Here is a 16842-nt window from a genome sequence, read left to right on the forward strand (position 1 = left end):
CCTCCTGCAATTTCTGGAGTTCTTCAGAGGAAGAAACACTCTAGCTGAGGCCAAGTCCAGAGTCATACCCAGATAGTTTAGTCTTGTGGATGGAACCAAAGCAGACATCTGAAGGTTCAGAATCCAGCCGAAGTCCCTCAGAGTTCGCAGAGTGATCTAAAAGTTGTCCACCAGACCAGTCAGAGACTCCACTCGCAGAAGAGGATCATCTAGGTACCCCAGTACCGCTGACGCAACAATGCTAGTACCGGGGACAACACTTTCGTGAAGACCCGAGAAGCGGAGGCGAGACCAAAGGGTAACGCCACAAACTGATAATTCTCCTTGCCCACTGCAAAGCAGATGAAGCGCTGGTGACCGGCACATACTGGAGTGTAAAAGGTAGGAGTCCTTGATGTTGATAGAAGCGAGAAAAATACCCCTGATGTAGGGGACGCCACTAACGTGCGAATGGACTCCATTCCAAACTTCTGTATCCGCACAAAGCAGTTTAGCACCTTGAGGTCCAGAATTGGATGTACCTTGCCGTCCTTCCTTAAGAACTGTAAACAGGTTTGAGTAAAACCCCTGAAATTGTTCCGAAGTCGGAACCAGACAATTCCTTGAAGTAACAAGTCTTTACTGCCCCAAAGAGACCCCCTAAATGACCTGGGTACAAGTACAGGTTGGAAGGGAAGAACCTTTCAGGAGGATAAGACCGAAACTCGATCTTGTAGCCAAGACTGAATGACTTTGTGGACCCACTTGTCCTTTACCAGGGAGGTCCACAGATCCGGAAATGAGCGAAGAGGTCCCACCATCCCAGATACAGGTGAGAGCGCCCCTTCATGCAGAAAGCCTTGACCGCAAATCTGGAAAAGCCCGCTCACGACTTGCCAGACCAGGTCCTCCTGGAACCTGGAGGCTCTGAAGGGCTTAGATCCCTTGTCTTGAGACCCTTAAGAACCAAAATGCCCTTTATGGGCCGAGAAGAATGGCCCATCTATGACAGGGGTCCTTGCCCTTGGAAGCCTGCGGAAGAGGAGTACTCTTCACCCCTGTAAGGCCCTTAATGAGGTCATCCAAAGCACAAAACAGGCGATCCCTCGCAAATGGGAGATCAGATAAGGCCTTCTTAGAAGTCTGACCTGCAGACCATCAGTCTGGAAATCAAAGGAGCCGCATCCAAAGAGGCATCACAGACAAACTGTAGCCCCTGGACCATATGACCTGCCAGCTCAGCAAAGGCAAGGGGAGGCTGTTCCCCCTCCAGGTCCCAGCGTAAAAGTTAGGCCCACTTGGTTAGAGTTTGCGACACCAGGGCGATTGTAAATACCGGCTTAAGTGCTGAATCAGCCACAGTGAACATTTGGCAGGTCAGAGCCTCCGACCCTGCTATCAGCAGGATCTTTAAAGGCCGGGGACTCCTCAACAGGAATTCATTTTGCCTTATTTAACCTGGAAACAGGCGAGTTCAATACAGGTGGGACCATCCACTTTTTAAGCAGGGAACCCTCATAAGGATACCCCATCACAAAACGCTTCGGGACCGTAAAAGTGCGTTTTGGACAACCCCACTGTTTAGTGACAGCAACAACAAAGTAAGTGGGAAAGGGAAATCCCCTTGACTTGACGCCTTGGAGGGTCTGTGCGTGCCAAAAGGGACCGGCGCCTCTGACGCAGCATCAGCCGCATGCTTCATTTTCAAAGTTACACGCACTGACACAATCCGCGCATCCACCAGCGCCTTTTAAAGCATGAATAAAGGAGCAGAGGAATCTTCCTCGCAATCATAACTCACATTCTCGGCGGCCAAATCAGATTCAGGATCTGATGAGACAGATGAAGCTGGTGAATGCCGGGGGAGAGGAAACGGACGCTTTTTGCTAGCCCATTTTCCCAGGACCAAATCCACCTTGGACACTAAGGACTCCAGGACCGCCGACAGTGCAGTCAGGGATTGTTGGGACCCAGAGGGCCCGGCAGCCTCAGAGGTGATCAGGTGGGGAAATGTGCTCTGGGGACTCACACAAAAAAAGTGTGACACTGCTAAAGAAAACACCCCCCACTGCGTTAGCGGCACCACAGGGTCCAGCACAGAGCACTACCACTGCTAAAGGAGAGAGGGGGTTGAGAACCCCACAAAGACTCACCACCACTGATCAGGCACTTACAGCACCAGGCAACCTGCACACCATGTGGCGATCAGGAATAACGGAATTTTTGTAAAATCTTACCTGTAAAATTCCTTTCTCTGAGTCCTCCGACAGTCGCCGCCTCTTCATATTCGTCACAATGGGGGTTATGACCTTTGCTCCGTAGGAGTAGCTAGGCAACAGAATATGTCAATATTAAGGCTTTTAACATATCCCACCCCCAGGGGGTGGTCCCCTCAGTCAATACCCTCCTACTTCCTGTATCCATACCTCAGTTTCAGTGGAATAGCAGTAGAGTATACAACCAAACCCCAAAAGAGGGGCGGGGGCGGCGACTGTCGGAGGACTCCGAGAAAGGAATTTTACAGGTAAGATTTTACAAAAATTCAGTTCTCTTACGTCCTCCGACAGTCGCCGCCTCTTCATATTCGTCACAATGGGGACGTCCCAAAGCAGTGCAAACATGAGGGGTGGGAAACGCAGTCGCGCCTAAGGCAACGTCGTCTCCACATCAGAGAAAGGAACCTTACCAAGGGAAGGAAACCAGCTGGGTAGCATGAAAAAAAGGTGCTCAACAGGAGCAACAACCCAGGAAAAAACAAATAACCTAGGGATAAAATCATATCCCAAACAGCCAAGGGCCCAAAACAAGGGACCCTAAGGAACTGCCGCACTAAGAACCTTGCGGCCAAAGGAAGCATCAGCCGATGCCTGAACATCCACCTTGTAGAACTTCGTGAAGGTGTGAACGGACGACCAAGTCGCTGCCTTACACACCTGGGCCACAGAAGCCCGATGATGACAGGCCCAAGACGTACTCCGAGATCTGGTAGAGTGCGCCTTCACAGGCATAGGGGGAACTTTTCCCTTCAAAGCATATGCCTGTTCAATGGTCTGTCTGATCCATTTGGCGATGGTAGAAGCCGACGCCGCCATGCCCTTCCAAGGACCCTCTGGAAGGACAAATAAGGAATCCGACTTGCGAAAAGATTCAGTCGATTTCAGGTAAACCCTGATCGCCCGAACAACATCCAGGGAGTGCAAATCCACCTCCTTCGGATGCTTAGGCTTCGCGCAGAGCGAAGGTAGGACAATATCCTCATTGAGGTGAAAATCCGAAATCCTCTTCGGAAGAAAAGAAGTAACTAATGCTGACAAAACAGCTAAGTAAAGAGAGAGAAAAGGCTCAAATAAAATCAAAAAAAGAGAAAAGGCTGAGACAAAATGCCCCAGCATAGAGACATCCAGCTACTCCTGACAAGCTAGACATTGAAACTGAGGTATGGATACAGGAAGTAGGAGGGTATTGACTGAGGGGACCACCCCCTGGGGGTGGGATATGTTAAAAGCCTTAATATTGACATATTCTGTTGCCTAGCTACTCCTACGGAGCAAAGGTCATAACCCCCATTGTGACGAATATGAAGAGGCGGCGACTGTCGGAGGACGTAAGAGAGAGAAAGAAAGATCCAGGAGTCAGCACTAGGGGTTGAGAAGGGGCTCCAAAGTGGGAAAATCCCCATCCTATAGCTTAAAAAAAAAAAAAAACATGGTCGCTGTTATTTTCAATGAGAAAACCACAAGAAAAGGGCCGCAGAGGCTACACAAACATGGCCGCCAATCTACAGCATAAAAAGGCCTCAAGAAAATGGCGGTGCCATGCGGCTCCCGGGATCCCAGGGGGGACCCCAGGAGCACCGAGCATGATCCCATCAGGAACGGGGGCCTTGGCAGAAACCAGGAGGAACGCCGCAACTCAGGCCAAGGCCAGGTCGTATGCGCCCTCACGAGACGTTTAACTCGCAGGCCAGCCCCCGGAACCAGGTGGGCACCATTCCAGGCAGACAACCACCGCACCTTGGAATGGGGCTGCAGCGGGCCAGAGGCATGCTCCTAACTCAGGTCGTAACCAGGGCTATGTGTCCTCGTGAAGCGTTTAACTCGCCGGCCAGCCCCCGTCCAGTGGGGCTATGTCTCGGCCAACCTAGCGTGGAGCTGAGGTATGTGCGCTCTGGCTAGCCAGACTGGGGGGGGCCCTCTGGATCAAGATTATCCAGTCTGTCACCCAGTCCGGCTGTTGATAGTAGATTCTCACAGGAACAAAATAAAGAGGAGGAAATATAATTAAAAAAAAAAATTCCAGGACCAGAGATCCCAGCAAGAAACTAGGTCCTTGCTCCTGACTAGGCAGAAAAAGAACTGAATGCCTAGAGCTGAGAGTGGGAGTATACCCCCTGGGACTGACTCATAGGCATAGTCAAGCTTTTTGCTGCCTAGTGTCCTACTCCTGTAGGGGGCAGTATAATCCAATGGTCAAGAAGATAAGGAGCTGTGTCTGTCAATGAACGAAAGAGAAATGTAAAAAATTTTAATATAAAATATATTACCCACAGCGCATATCCTTGAAAAGTATAGATGGTTAATTGTGTTAAATCAAATGAGTGGTGAAAATAATACGGTATCGCTTGTACTTGTGATTTTGGTTATTCACTGTGCACTTGTCCGTGCGTTCCTTGTGTGTGTTACCCTGATAAAGTGCAAACTCTGTGTTTGATAAGACTTTGAAGTCAAGTGCAAATAATATACATATACCATCAACTAAGCAATGTGAATAAATATAGAATGATAAGTAAAATGAATATTGCACAAAACATATGATAATTATACCTAAAAATATATATACTGGTACTAAAAAGTGAAAAGTTCACAAAGTGAGTGAAAATATATAGTGTCCATATAGCTAAATATACCCAATTCCTAAGGGGTCATCCACAGCAGAAAGAGAAATATGCATTTATTATTTTTGTTTTGAGAGCCTGTAAAAGCATTGCATCAGTGATCAGCTGACAGCCGCAAAGGCTGTGAATGAGTAACACAACCAGGAGGGCGGAGCCCCGCACGGCCGCGTCTTTTTTTAATTGTGGCAGCAGGGATCGGGGTGGGGGGAATTGGCGCAGGGGCCAGGACATTCATAACATGTTCTGTTACACCCTGAATATAGGTGTAACATGTTATGAAAAGGTGAACTTTTCCTTTAAGCACAACTGCCAAAGTTCTGTTCCTCTTTATAGTGAAAGGGGTGTGATATTGTTTTTTATTTGTAAACAGTACTTACAGGATAACTTCAAATAAAAAAAAAAAAAAAAAAAAAAGGTGATTCTGCATTACCTCTGCTACTAATACATTGTGCTGCATTTTCTTTCTAGATTTCATAATCCGGACTATAGCAGCTTCTATTTCATGCTTTCTGTCGTCGTCAACCTTCTTCTGGGTCTCCTTTCTTTCAGGGTCTGATTCACCTTGTTTGGCAGCCACTGCAAAAGAAGAATACACAGCAATCTCAGTTAAATGGCAAGGAATAAAAATTACCTGATGAGCATTTATAATATATAAGCTCTATAACAGGGGTAATGAATTAAAATTCAAGGAGGTCCGGTCGCTAAAATTTTCTTTGGGCCGAGGTCCGAATCTCAAGTCTGCTATGACTTGAGATAATATAAGTGGCACGCTGCTAGGCAGATTTTATGTTAAGGGTCATTCTAATGGGCTCATTTTAGGAGCACTCCGATAGGCACAAAAAATGTGCCTATCACAGTACTCCTTTACATCAGGTGTCCCCATGATAGTGCCACCTTAGGTCAGGCATTCCTGTCAGAGTGCCCCCTTACATCAGTTGTCCCCATCAGCACGCCCCTTAACAAAATATGCCTATCAGTGTGATCCTTAACATAAAGGGACAAGTTGATGGGCACATTTTATGTTAGGGGCACTCTGATGGGCAGAATAAAATGTGCCCACCAGCGTGACCCTTACCATAAAATTTGCCCATCAGTGTGACCCTTACCATAAAATAAGGGGCACGCTGATGGGCAAAACAAAACATGTAAATCAGCGTTGCTCTTAACATAAAAATATGCCCATTAGAGTGCCCCTTAAAATATGCCCATCAGTGTGCCCCTTAGCATACCATTTGCCCATCAGCGTGATCCTGAACATAAAATAAGGGGCACGCTGATAGGCAAAACAAAACATACAAATCAGCGTTGCTCTTAACATAAAATATACCCATTAGAGTGCCCCTTAGCATAAAATGTGCCCATTAGAGTGCCCCTTAGCATAAAATGTGCCTATCAGCGTGTCCCTTAGCATAAAATAAGGGGCACGTTGATGGGCACATTTTATGTTAGGGGGCACTCTGATGGGCACTTTTTTTTATGGGGTACTCTAATGAGCACAACAAAATATGCCAATCAGTCTGAACACTTTATAAAACTCTCATAAGCTTTAAGGAGTGCAGCTATTGTATTAAACCACACCACATTGCTTTCTCCCTCCACATGTGCCCCACATACCTTTAGGGCAGGAGTCCGCAAGCTGTGCCAGGAGCCGCGAGCAGCTGGGGAGGCGGGGTGCACACAATGTCACGCCCCAACTTGCTGCTCGGCTGAGAGGAAGCCACAGTCACGAGAAGGGGGGCGGGCACACTCGTGACGTCACGCCCCTACTCGCGGGCCGGATGGGAATGAGCCGGTACACCGGGAGCCGTAGTAAGGAGGGGGGCGTGGCACACACACAGGACGTCACTGGTTGCTGGGACACACGCGGTCCCAGCAAACCAATGACTAATTACAGGTAGCGGCCTCGCAGTCCGGGTGGAAGCATCGTCCGGTCCGTCCATGGACCGCCATTTAGTGACGGCTGCTCTATAACCAATTTCAAATGTATATCCTCAGTGGTGTAGTGGTTAGCACTTTCACTTAGCAGCAAGAGGGTCGCTGGTTCGAATCCCAACCACGACACTACCTGCCTGGAGTTTGCATGTTCTCCCTGTGTCTGCGTGGGTTTCCTCCGGGGACTCCGGTTTCCTCCCACACTCCAAAGACATGCTGGTAGGCTAATTGGATCCTGTATAAAAAAATTGACCCTACTATGTATGTATGTATGTATGAATATGAGTTAGGGACCTTAGGTTGTAAGCTCCTTGAGGGCAGGGACTGATGTGAATGTGCAATGTATATGTAAAGCGCTGCGTAAATTGACAGCGCTATACAAGTACCTGAAATAAAATAAAGGTGCAGTGTAGAGTAAAAAAACAAAAACAAAAAAAAAAAAAACACATCAATTTTCCAATAGATTTGCATTACTAATGTTGAATATTGTGACCCTTGCACAATCACATGATATGAAGGTCTGGAGTTTAACCACTTGCTGACCGCCAGTAATCTTGTGTTCCTGCTATTTAGGAACACAAATCTCTATGTTCATCTAGTGAGTTCACCCCCCCCCCCCCACACAGTTAAAAAGCCCCCCCTATGGACACACTTAACCCTTTGATCGCCCCTGGTTTTAACCCTTTCCCTGCCAGTGTTAGTACAGTAACAGTGCATATTTTTAACACTGATTACTGTAGTGACACTGGTCCCCTCAAAAGTGACAGTTAAGTGTCCGATCCGTGCTACGCAATGTCGCAGTCCCGCTAAAAATTGCTGATCGGGCAAATATCTTCACTGTACATGTCCTGTATGGATCAGGTTTCGAGAGCTATGTCATTTAAATGCAGGGAGGATTGGGCAGAGGATCTGGGTCCCATTTAATCGGAGGAATGGACAGGTATCCTTGACAATGTGCTCAAGGTTTCTCTGTCCTCTTCTCAAAAGCCCACACAGCTCTTTATCCTACACCGCACATATAGGACCCCACAGCGCTTGCATAGCTGGCAGAGGAGGGACTCTCCCCTCTGCCCCCGCTGCAAGGTTCACACGGGCACTCTCCTGCACATGCTCTGGAGGTGCCCGAAGCTGCACCGTTACTGGCACGCAGTTCTACAATCCATTAACGCGATCTGGGGCTTAACTTTACCCCTGGACCCCAAGCTGTGCATTCTGGGCTGGTTGGACGAGGAGTTGTACACCCCTGGGGTGCACACGGCGGTCCTGAGGGTCCTATTTCTAGCCAGAAAATTGATCGCGAGAAAATGGATTTCCCCCACTTGCACCTACTCACACTGAATGGACGGAGGAAGTTAAGGCGCTACTGGTCAGGGAAAATCTCACCTATAGGCATAGAGGGACTGCTCTGAAGTTTGAACGTCTATGGGGCCCATGGCTGGATGTTCTCAGCCTGGCCCCCCTACACTTAGTCACAAATAGGATTATGGGTGGGGTAACCACTTCCACATAGTACTGTTCAGTCGGTGGGGCTGTGCTCTACATTTACCTGGACGGGCAGGGGATACCCTTGCGTACTAGATAATTGTTAGCGCCGGTTTCACGGGACGGGTGCCTCCCTTGGGGTGCCGCTACTGTGCAGTTCACCGGATCCCCCCCCCTCCCCCTCCCCCCTTTTGTTTTGTTTGTTTTGTGTGTTTGAGCGATAGACTCCTCTCCTGGTTCCCAGGACTTGGGGGAGGCTTCCCCTGGGCGGGGATTCCCGATTTCTTTTCCATTCTGGGGTACACTGTTGATACCTCTGGGACTTCTGTACTATTTTCCTATGACACTAGGATACTACCAGCAGCCATTACGCACTAGCGTGGTTCACGTTGGTTATTCATATTATATGCTTGTATTTTGAATGTTGAACATTCTCAGTTAATGGTGTTCTGGTACATGTAATACTCTGCTGTTGCTCTATCGCTTGTTCGTTGCTTTTATGTGTTTTTGTTGGTTGTTTTGAAAAAATTCAATAAAAATTATCCGATTTAAAAAAAATAAAATAAAAAAAAAAAATCGCTGATCACCGCCATTACTAGTAAAAAATAAATAAAAATGCCATAAATCTACCCCCTAGTTTGTAGACACAATAACTTTTGCACAAACCAATCAATACACACTTATTGGGATTTCTTTTACCAAAAATATGAAGCAGAATACATATTGGCCTAAATTGATGAAAACATTACATTTTTTATTTTTTTTATTGGCTATGTTTTATAGCAGAAATAAATATGGTTCCTCAAAAAATGGCCTGGTCATTAAGGGGGTAAAACATTCCGGTCCAGAAGTGGTTAATATATTTACACCTGGCATGAAGTAGGTTTCTTATATTCTTTCCCTGGTCCTTTTATACCCAGAAAGCCTTTTAAGACCAAAACTTAAATAAAAACATAAAAAACAGTGAAACAGAAACAAATGCCAAAGTGGTTCCATTTCAACTGCTTTTTCAGCAAGAAACTAGTGCATAAATACGCATTTTGATGGGCATGTTTTAAAGTGATGTAGTGCTTCTTTTCACCACTAGAGGGAGGACTAAAAGAAATAATTGCAAAGCTCAAAGCATTTTACTGATCGAGCATTTAGTGTAATCATGAGAGATAAAATGCTTCTTAAATTAACATTTCAAATATTTTGCTGTATGGCAAACCAAAACAACAAAAGGATAGTATCTGATACCTTTGCCATTTATGGATACAGAAAGCAGCAGGGAATAAAAAAAAAAAAAAAAAGTTTGGAAAACAGGCCTGGCAATGCCAATGCAAAAACCTGTTCAAACACTCTACGTTACCGTGAAGTGCAATATTTATACATTACAAATTCAAAGAATGTTTAAAGAAGGGCAATCTTATAAGCCTAAAGTAACTAAGTAGAACTGTAAAGAAAAATAAAAACTGCCAACTTTATTGGTGCCGACATTTTTTAACAGTGAAATAGTCATTCTGATCCGGACTTTACTACTTTGGGAGTCACTGCCAATAAAAAGCAGTCAGCCAAGTAAAACACCTGTTAAAGTGGTTGTAAACCTTTACACATACTAGAGCTGTACGATTAATCGTTTAAAAAAAAAAAAAAAAAAAAAAAATTGCGATCTCGATTCACCAAGTTTCTTGTACTGAAACTATAAGTGCTTCCACCAATGCGCTTTCCCGCGCAGTGGCTGACGAGAACATGTCCTCTTCGCCATCAGAATGCGATGACACAGAGCTACCAGGGTGGGGTGCATCTTCGGTGGCCACATCTGCCTCTGAATCTGAAGATCATACAGAGGGAGGTGAAGGCAAAAGGGCGCTTACGGCTAGCGTTACTTACTAAAATCCACTTTTGACACCGGGCGTTCTAAAAACTGCTGTAAATGCCGACAGGAGCTGCGACCCAGAAGGTTCCGCAGTCGCACTGAGGGGCCCTGTAGGTGAAATTTTGTCCTGAGACACCATTTACACTAAATTTAAAAAGATGTAGTGTAACTTTAAAAAAGTCACAAAAACGCGACCGCACCGATGCACTGGCGCAACAGCAAGTCCCAGCCTAACATGGTCTGTGAACAGTGTGTGTGAGGAAACCCACAAGAGACCCCAAAAAATGTTACTAAACCAATCAGGAGGCTTGCAGGAACGATCTGTACAGCAGAAAGAATGATCTGACACAGGAAGTGAAAGCACCTGGGTCATGCCTAGATTGTGATGCCTGCATATGCTGTCCAGCAACGTGGACCACAAGAAAATGGCCACCCCATGCATTCCTACGTGGAAGATTTAGAAAATAGCTACCCATACATTACAATGAGGGATTCTGATATTATTGCAAGGCAAGTCTACCGCAAAATGGCGGCCCCCACGACGCGCCATGCAGTCTTCAGGACCCCCGGGGGGGGGGGGGGGGGTTAGCAGACAGAGGCATCTCGGATGGTCCCCAAAAGGGGACCCCACCAGAAAAATTGATTTTTGGCTGTCAATCATCTGGAGTCTCCTCCCCATCACCTTTTTTTCCTCCTGGCATCAGGAAACCTGATCAGAAGGGATTCATGTTGATCGAGAATAGAAGCAGCAGAAGAAATGACACTTCATGCTCTTGACTATAGAACAGGGGTGTCAAACTATTTAATCATGGACCGCATCAGCATTACGGTTGCCCTCAAAGGGCCGGTTGTATCTGTGAGACTAGATGTCCAGAGTACAAACCGCCACCCCCCTTACATCAGATGAGAAAAGCCCATCTCCCCACCCCAACACCAGAAGTCAAGGGTCCCCCACCCTTCCTTACATCACAGTGGTAGGAAGAGCTGGGAAGCAAAAGTGCAGGGTCTGGAGTCTTCTAAAGGCTGAGACAAGGGGAGGTGGGGACGAGGGGGTGCTGCAGCTGCACAGAGAGGCGCAGAATCTGAAATAGTTCTGTTCTCCTCCCTGCTGCTGATTGCAGAGACAGGGGTTGGCAGAGAGGCGGGGAGTGCTGAAGCTGCAGGAGAGGTGTGAGGGCCATATGAAATGACCTGGAGGGCCGGACTCAGCCCGCGGGCCTTGTGTTTGACACATGTGCTATAGAAGGCTATGGTATGTTCATATTTGACGTCTGAGGTTTACAACCTTTAACGCCAAACTTATTTTTTGCATACTTGTTTCAGGTCAATAACATTTTACAAGCAGCCCAGTTGTCCTCCACATATCTTAAATTATCAGGCAGTGACAAAGTTGTCCATCATTCATAGATTTGCTCTCAACTTTAAAACCCTCCTATCCTTTACTTTCAAGGAAACTACCATCTTTGCCTCTAATCTGAAGTTGCCATGGTACTATACGTGATCAACCACTAGCCATTCGATGGCTTGACAGCTTGGTTGAGAACTAACATACGCACACTAGTGACGCAAACTCATCGGTACATTCAAAGCAAGCCCTAAACTATTTTGCGAAAACAGGTAAACAGGTGGGATTAGTGCGCTTTGTTCAGCCTCCACTTAAATTGCGTTGCTATTACTTTCTGGTTGTAGTTCATAAGTGTGCACACAGGGAGTAATAATACCGTAAGCTGAGCTAATTGCATGCATGTAGTAGCCATGCACTCAAACTCCCATCAGCAACCAGTCACCCTTCAGAACACGTCACACCTCAAACCAACTGAACTCCAAAAGGAGGACTGGAGGTCTTGCAGAATTGTCTAGCCAATAGCCAAACAATAGTAAATTGTTTTGTCTCTGCTGACAAACCTAAAACACTTCTATAAAAGGGAATACATGCAAATCCAATTTTAATGCCAATGGCAACAACCCCTGATAGAGTAGGTGGAGCTCACACTGGACGTTAAACTCATTCACCAAACTGCAAACTTTCAGAACAAGGCTCTTCTGAAAGGCTCAATCTCCACCCTATAACTAAGCTATCCATGGTTTCAAGCATGCCATAGAGGGGAATACTGCATTAAAGTAGAACTTATCCGCTCATTAAAAAAAAAAAAAAAATGGATTTTTGACTTACCGTAAAATCCTTTTCTCTTAAGTTCATTGACGGATGTAGTTCTCTCTGATTCATATCAGTAGGGTTATACTGCCCCCTACAGGAGTAGGACACTAGGCAGAAAAAAGTTCTGGCTATGCCTATGGGCAGTCCTGGAGGGTACACCCTCTCTCTTCCTACATAGGATGTCAGTTTTGTATCAAAGCAGTGTCAGAAAGTAACACCAACCCAACTCAAAATATAGAGGGGCGGGTACTCCATCCGTCAATGAACTTAAGAGAAAAGGATTTTACGGTAAGTAAAAAATCCAGTTCTCTATCGTTCATTGACGATGCAGTTCTCTCTGATTCATATCAGTAGGGACGTCCCAAAGCAGTGCCATAAAATGAGGGGTGGGAACAACAGAAAACAACAGGTCCCCAAGGCCAAACACAGCCAACCAGGCAACATAGGACTCATCAGAACAAAAGAGGAGGCCCACCTGAAAACAACAGTAAACACCCTCAAGGAAGGCCAAAAGCACATCCACCTCATAAAATGTAGCAAAGGTCCGAACAATAGACCATGTAGTCGTCTTGCAACCTGAAGCACAGATGCCAGTATGGCAAAAAACCCAGGAAGCACTAGGCGTCCAAGTAGAAACAGGGAAAGGTAGGACCTGACCCATAAATGAAGAAGCCTGCACCACCGACTGTCCGATTCACCTGGAAAAAGTTGCAGCAGACATAGGCAGCCCTATCCTTGGGCCATCCGTGAGCACAGAGAGCGAACGTGACTAAGGGAAGACTCAGTCGCCAAGTACCCCTCGAGTGTCCGAACTCCATCCAGAGTATGCAGCGCACATTCTGTAGGATGAGGGGGCTCAGGACACAAGATGTCAACACAATGGCCCTGTGTAAGTGAAAGCTAGAAACCACCTTCAGAGGGAAGGACGGATCCAGACGAAGTACCACCTGGCCCCATGAACCAGCAGATAGGGAGAATGACAGGACAATGTCGACAGTGCCGACACCCCGCGTGCAGAGTGACAGCAACCAAGGCCACCTTCTGCAATAAGGTAAGCAGGGGATACCCTCTATACTCGCAAAGGAGGGTCTGGAAGAACCAACTGCACCAACCAAGGTCAACAGTTGGCAACGGAGGTTGCACCAGAATAACCAAGTGTTGCACCCCCCTGGAAAAAGTTACGCACCAGGGAACAGGCGGCCAACGTGTTATACCTGAAGGGTTTCACATGTACTGTCACTTTAAGGCTGGCTCCACCCAGGAGTGATGACAAGGGTCAAGGGGCAGAGTGGCCATCTTAGAGACATGTAAGAGATGCATTGATATACAGAGCTGTCTTGTAATGCATGTTGTAGTGTACAGCGAGTCCTGAATAAAAATGGATTTTTGTAAGATCTTACCGTAAAATCCTTTTCTCTTAAGCTCATTAACAGACGTAGTCCTCGTTGATTCAACACACTCGGGTTATGCTGCCCTCTACAGGAGTAGGACTAGACAGGAAAGAAAACGTTCTGGCCACACCCTAGGGGCAGTCCCAGAGGGTATATCCTCTCACTTCCTGCTCTAGCAAATCAGTTATGTCACAAAGCAGTGTTTAGAGAATTTAACCCAACCCAACTCAAAAACAGAGGGGCGGGTCCTACGTCTGTCAATGAGCTTAAGAGAAAAGGATTTTACGGTAAGATCTTACAAAAATCCATTTTTCTCTGTCGCTCATTGACAGACGTAGTCCTCGTTGATTCAACACACTCGGGACGTCCCAAAGCAGTACCACAAATGAGGGGTGGGAAAATGGAAAACAAATCCAATCTAGAAGGCCCAACCGGTGCCAACTAGAAGTTTCCAATGCTCATAAATTAAAGAGGAGATTCAACAGAAAATTCCAACAGAAAACAACCCTCGAGGTAGACCACCGGTCTCCTCAAATTGCGGCCTGCAAACCTTGTGGCCAAATGAGGCATCCGCCGATGCCATCACATCAATCTTATAAAATTTTGTAAAGGTATGTACCGACGACCAGGTGGCCGCCTTACATACCTGGACCACTGATGCCTGATGGCGGAAAGCCCAGGAGTACTGAGCGCTCGAGTGAAGTGCGCCCTAACAGGGAACGGAGGATTCCGACCCTTACTAGAATAAGCCTGTACCACCGTCTGTCTAATCCATTTGGAGATATTCGCGGCAGATGCAGGCAACCCCTTTCTGGGGCCATCCGTGATCACAAAAAGTGAATCCGTCTTACGGAATGATTCCGTAGCCTTCAGGTATACCCTGATTGCCCGAACCACATCCAAGGAATGCAACGCATGTTCCTGATGATGATTAGGCTGAGGACACAAGGAAGGTAGTACAATATCTTCATTCAGATGAAGCCTGAAACCACCTTTGGAAGAAAGGATGGCTTAGGATGAAGAACTACCTTATCCCTCTGAATCACTAAATATGGGGACTGGTCTGACAATGCAGCCAGTTCTGACACCCTGCGTGCAGAAGTAATAGCCACCAAGAAGGCCACCTTCTGGAATAAAGTGAACAAGGGAATCTCCCTGATGCTTTCAAAAGGAGGTTTCTTCAGAACCGACAACCAAATTAAAATCCCAGGGCGATAAGGGCGCGCGGACTGGTGGAGCCAGGTGCCGCATCCCCTGGATGAAATTCCGCACCAAGGACTTAATAGCCAAAGGCTTCTGAAAGAAGATTGCTAATGCTGAAACCTGACCCTTGATGGTGCTCAAGGCTAGTTTCTGCTAAACCCCCTTTCGCAGAAAGGCCAATATTCGGGTCACCGAATAGGTACGTGGAGGAATTTCTAAAGATTCGCACCACGCGATATACGTCTTCCATGTGCGATAATAGACCTTGCTGGAAGTCGCTTTCCCTGCTTTAATTAGCGTAGGAATAACTGAAGCTGACAACCCTCTGTCCTTCAGTACCTGGGTCTCAATGGCCAGGCCATTAAACCCAGCGATTGTAAAGCACAATGGAAGATCGGTCCTTGAGACCGCAGACACTCCCTGAGAAGAAGTTCCCAAGGAACGTTCGCGACTAGCATGTCCAAGTCGGCCGGACCGGCTTGACGAGGCTAGCCTAGAATTTCCAGGACAACTGGAGTTCCCTCCATCTCCATCCTGCGGAGAAATCTCAGCAGCAATCTGAGATGAGGGAATCCATTTAATAGCTGACACTGCCTTTACAGGCCGTTCAGCGCGTCTGCTGCGTCCACTGGAGCATCGTGGGCGCGCGTTACCAATCTCCGCGCCTTCGGGATGCTGTGAAGGCGGCACAGATGGTGAAATCCTTGGCGAATGACTTACGTCATCCCCCTGATATTGCCTGACTGGATCCGAACCAGGCTGCCCTAGAGCTATCTGGCCCTGGCAATCCGACAAAGTCTGATCGTTCTCTGTTCCCACACATTATTTAGACACCTGATTCCTATCACGTGTGGTGATTTCTCCTGGTTAAACATTAGAGACCGAAGTCACCCGGCTAGAGGCTCCTTGGTCTGTCCGTTCAACCGGATCAGATTCTTGTGGGGAACTGATGCTAATCTTTGGAAAAGGTAAAGAAAATGATCTGTTCAGGGAACGGTAACTACCGCTCCCTGTAGTACTTACGCTGACCCAGCATTTTAACCACAGCACACGTCTGAGGATTACCGCTGACATAGATGCATGCCCTAATAGGGGGGTAGCATCCAAGGCTGCGTCACAGACAACCTGTAGTCCTTATATAATCTGTTCCATCAAAACAGATGTTGCCTGGGGGATACCTTTCCCCTTCAGGTCCTGGTGCACCAATCTCGCCCATTTCGTAAATGTCTGAGAACTAGATCAAATGCCAATAACTGGTCTAAAGGCTGATCCTATCAGGTAAAGATAGTGCGGGACTCCGCTTCTACCTTCCGATCCACCCAATTCTTAAAGGACGAAGCGTCCTCCACTGAAAAAAAACGTGGCTTTATTCAGTCTGGGAATAGGTGGATCCACCACTGGTGATACCGTCCATTTCTTAATGAGGGATTCCTCAAACGGATAGCGTCTAGTAATGCGCTTGGAACTAGTAAAGGTACGCTTAAAATGATCCCATATCTCTTTAATCTTTTTACCCAAACACTTGGGTAAAGAAAAAACCTTCACCGTCCTGGTGGGTCTGCTAGTACCAAAGGGAAATTCCTTTTTATTTGCCTCTGCCGGAAAAACCTCAAGTCTTAAGGTTTCCCGAACCGCACAACTAGTGCATCCACCAATGCTTCTTCCTGATTTATGGCGGAAGCATGAATGTTCTCACTGTCTGAGGGAACCTTACCTGAGATAACAGCCCCTGCAGAGGGGCCTGCAGCTGCAATAACCATCTCAGCATCTGAAGTCTCAGACGATATAGGGGTAGGCGGGGGTCGCTTTCTTGACCCCGTTCCTGACAGGCCGTCTCCACCCCAGCCACCAAAGACTTCAAAACTGCTGTGAATGCATCCATACTCTGTGCACTGGCGGGTCCCGCGGCCCCCCCGAGGGAAACCGGTGGGGGTACCTGTGTGGC

At 47.0% G+C, this 16842-nt stretch overlaps 1 protein-coding gene across 2 annotated transcripts in view; it reads right to left on the reverse strand.

Moving 5' to 3' along the window:
* Positions 1 to 16842, reverse strand: part of CUL3 (cullin 3) — a 328571-nt gene that overhangs the window by 22933 nt on the left and 288796 nt on the right. For both annotated transcript variants that reach the window (XM_082252499.1, XM_082252498.1), the window contains exon 15: positions 5304 to 5449. In XM_082252499.1, the coding sequence (XP_082108625.1) occupies positions 5304 to 5449 (146 nt within the window). The remainder of the gene's footprint in view (positions 1 to 5303; positions 5450 to 16842) is intronic.

Source organism: Pelophylax lessonae (assembly GCF_965119305.1).
Source record: "Pelophylax lessonae genome assembly, chromosome: 3".
NCBI lineage: Eukaryota > Metazoa > Chordata > Amphibia > Anura > Ranidae > Pelophylax > Pelophylax lessonae.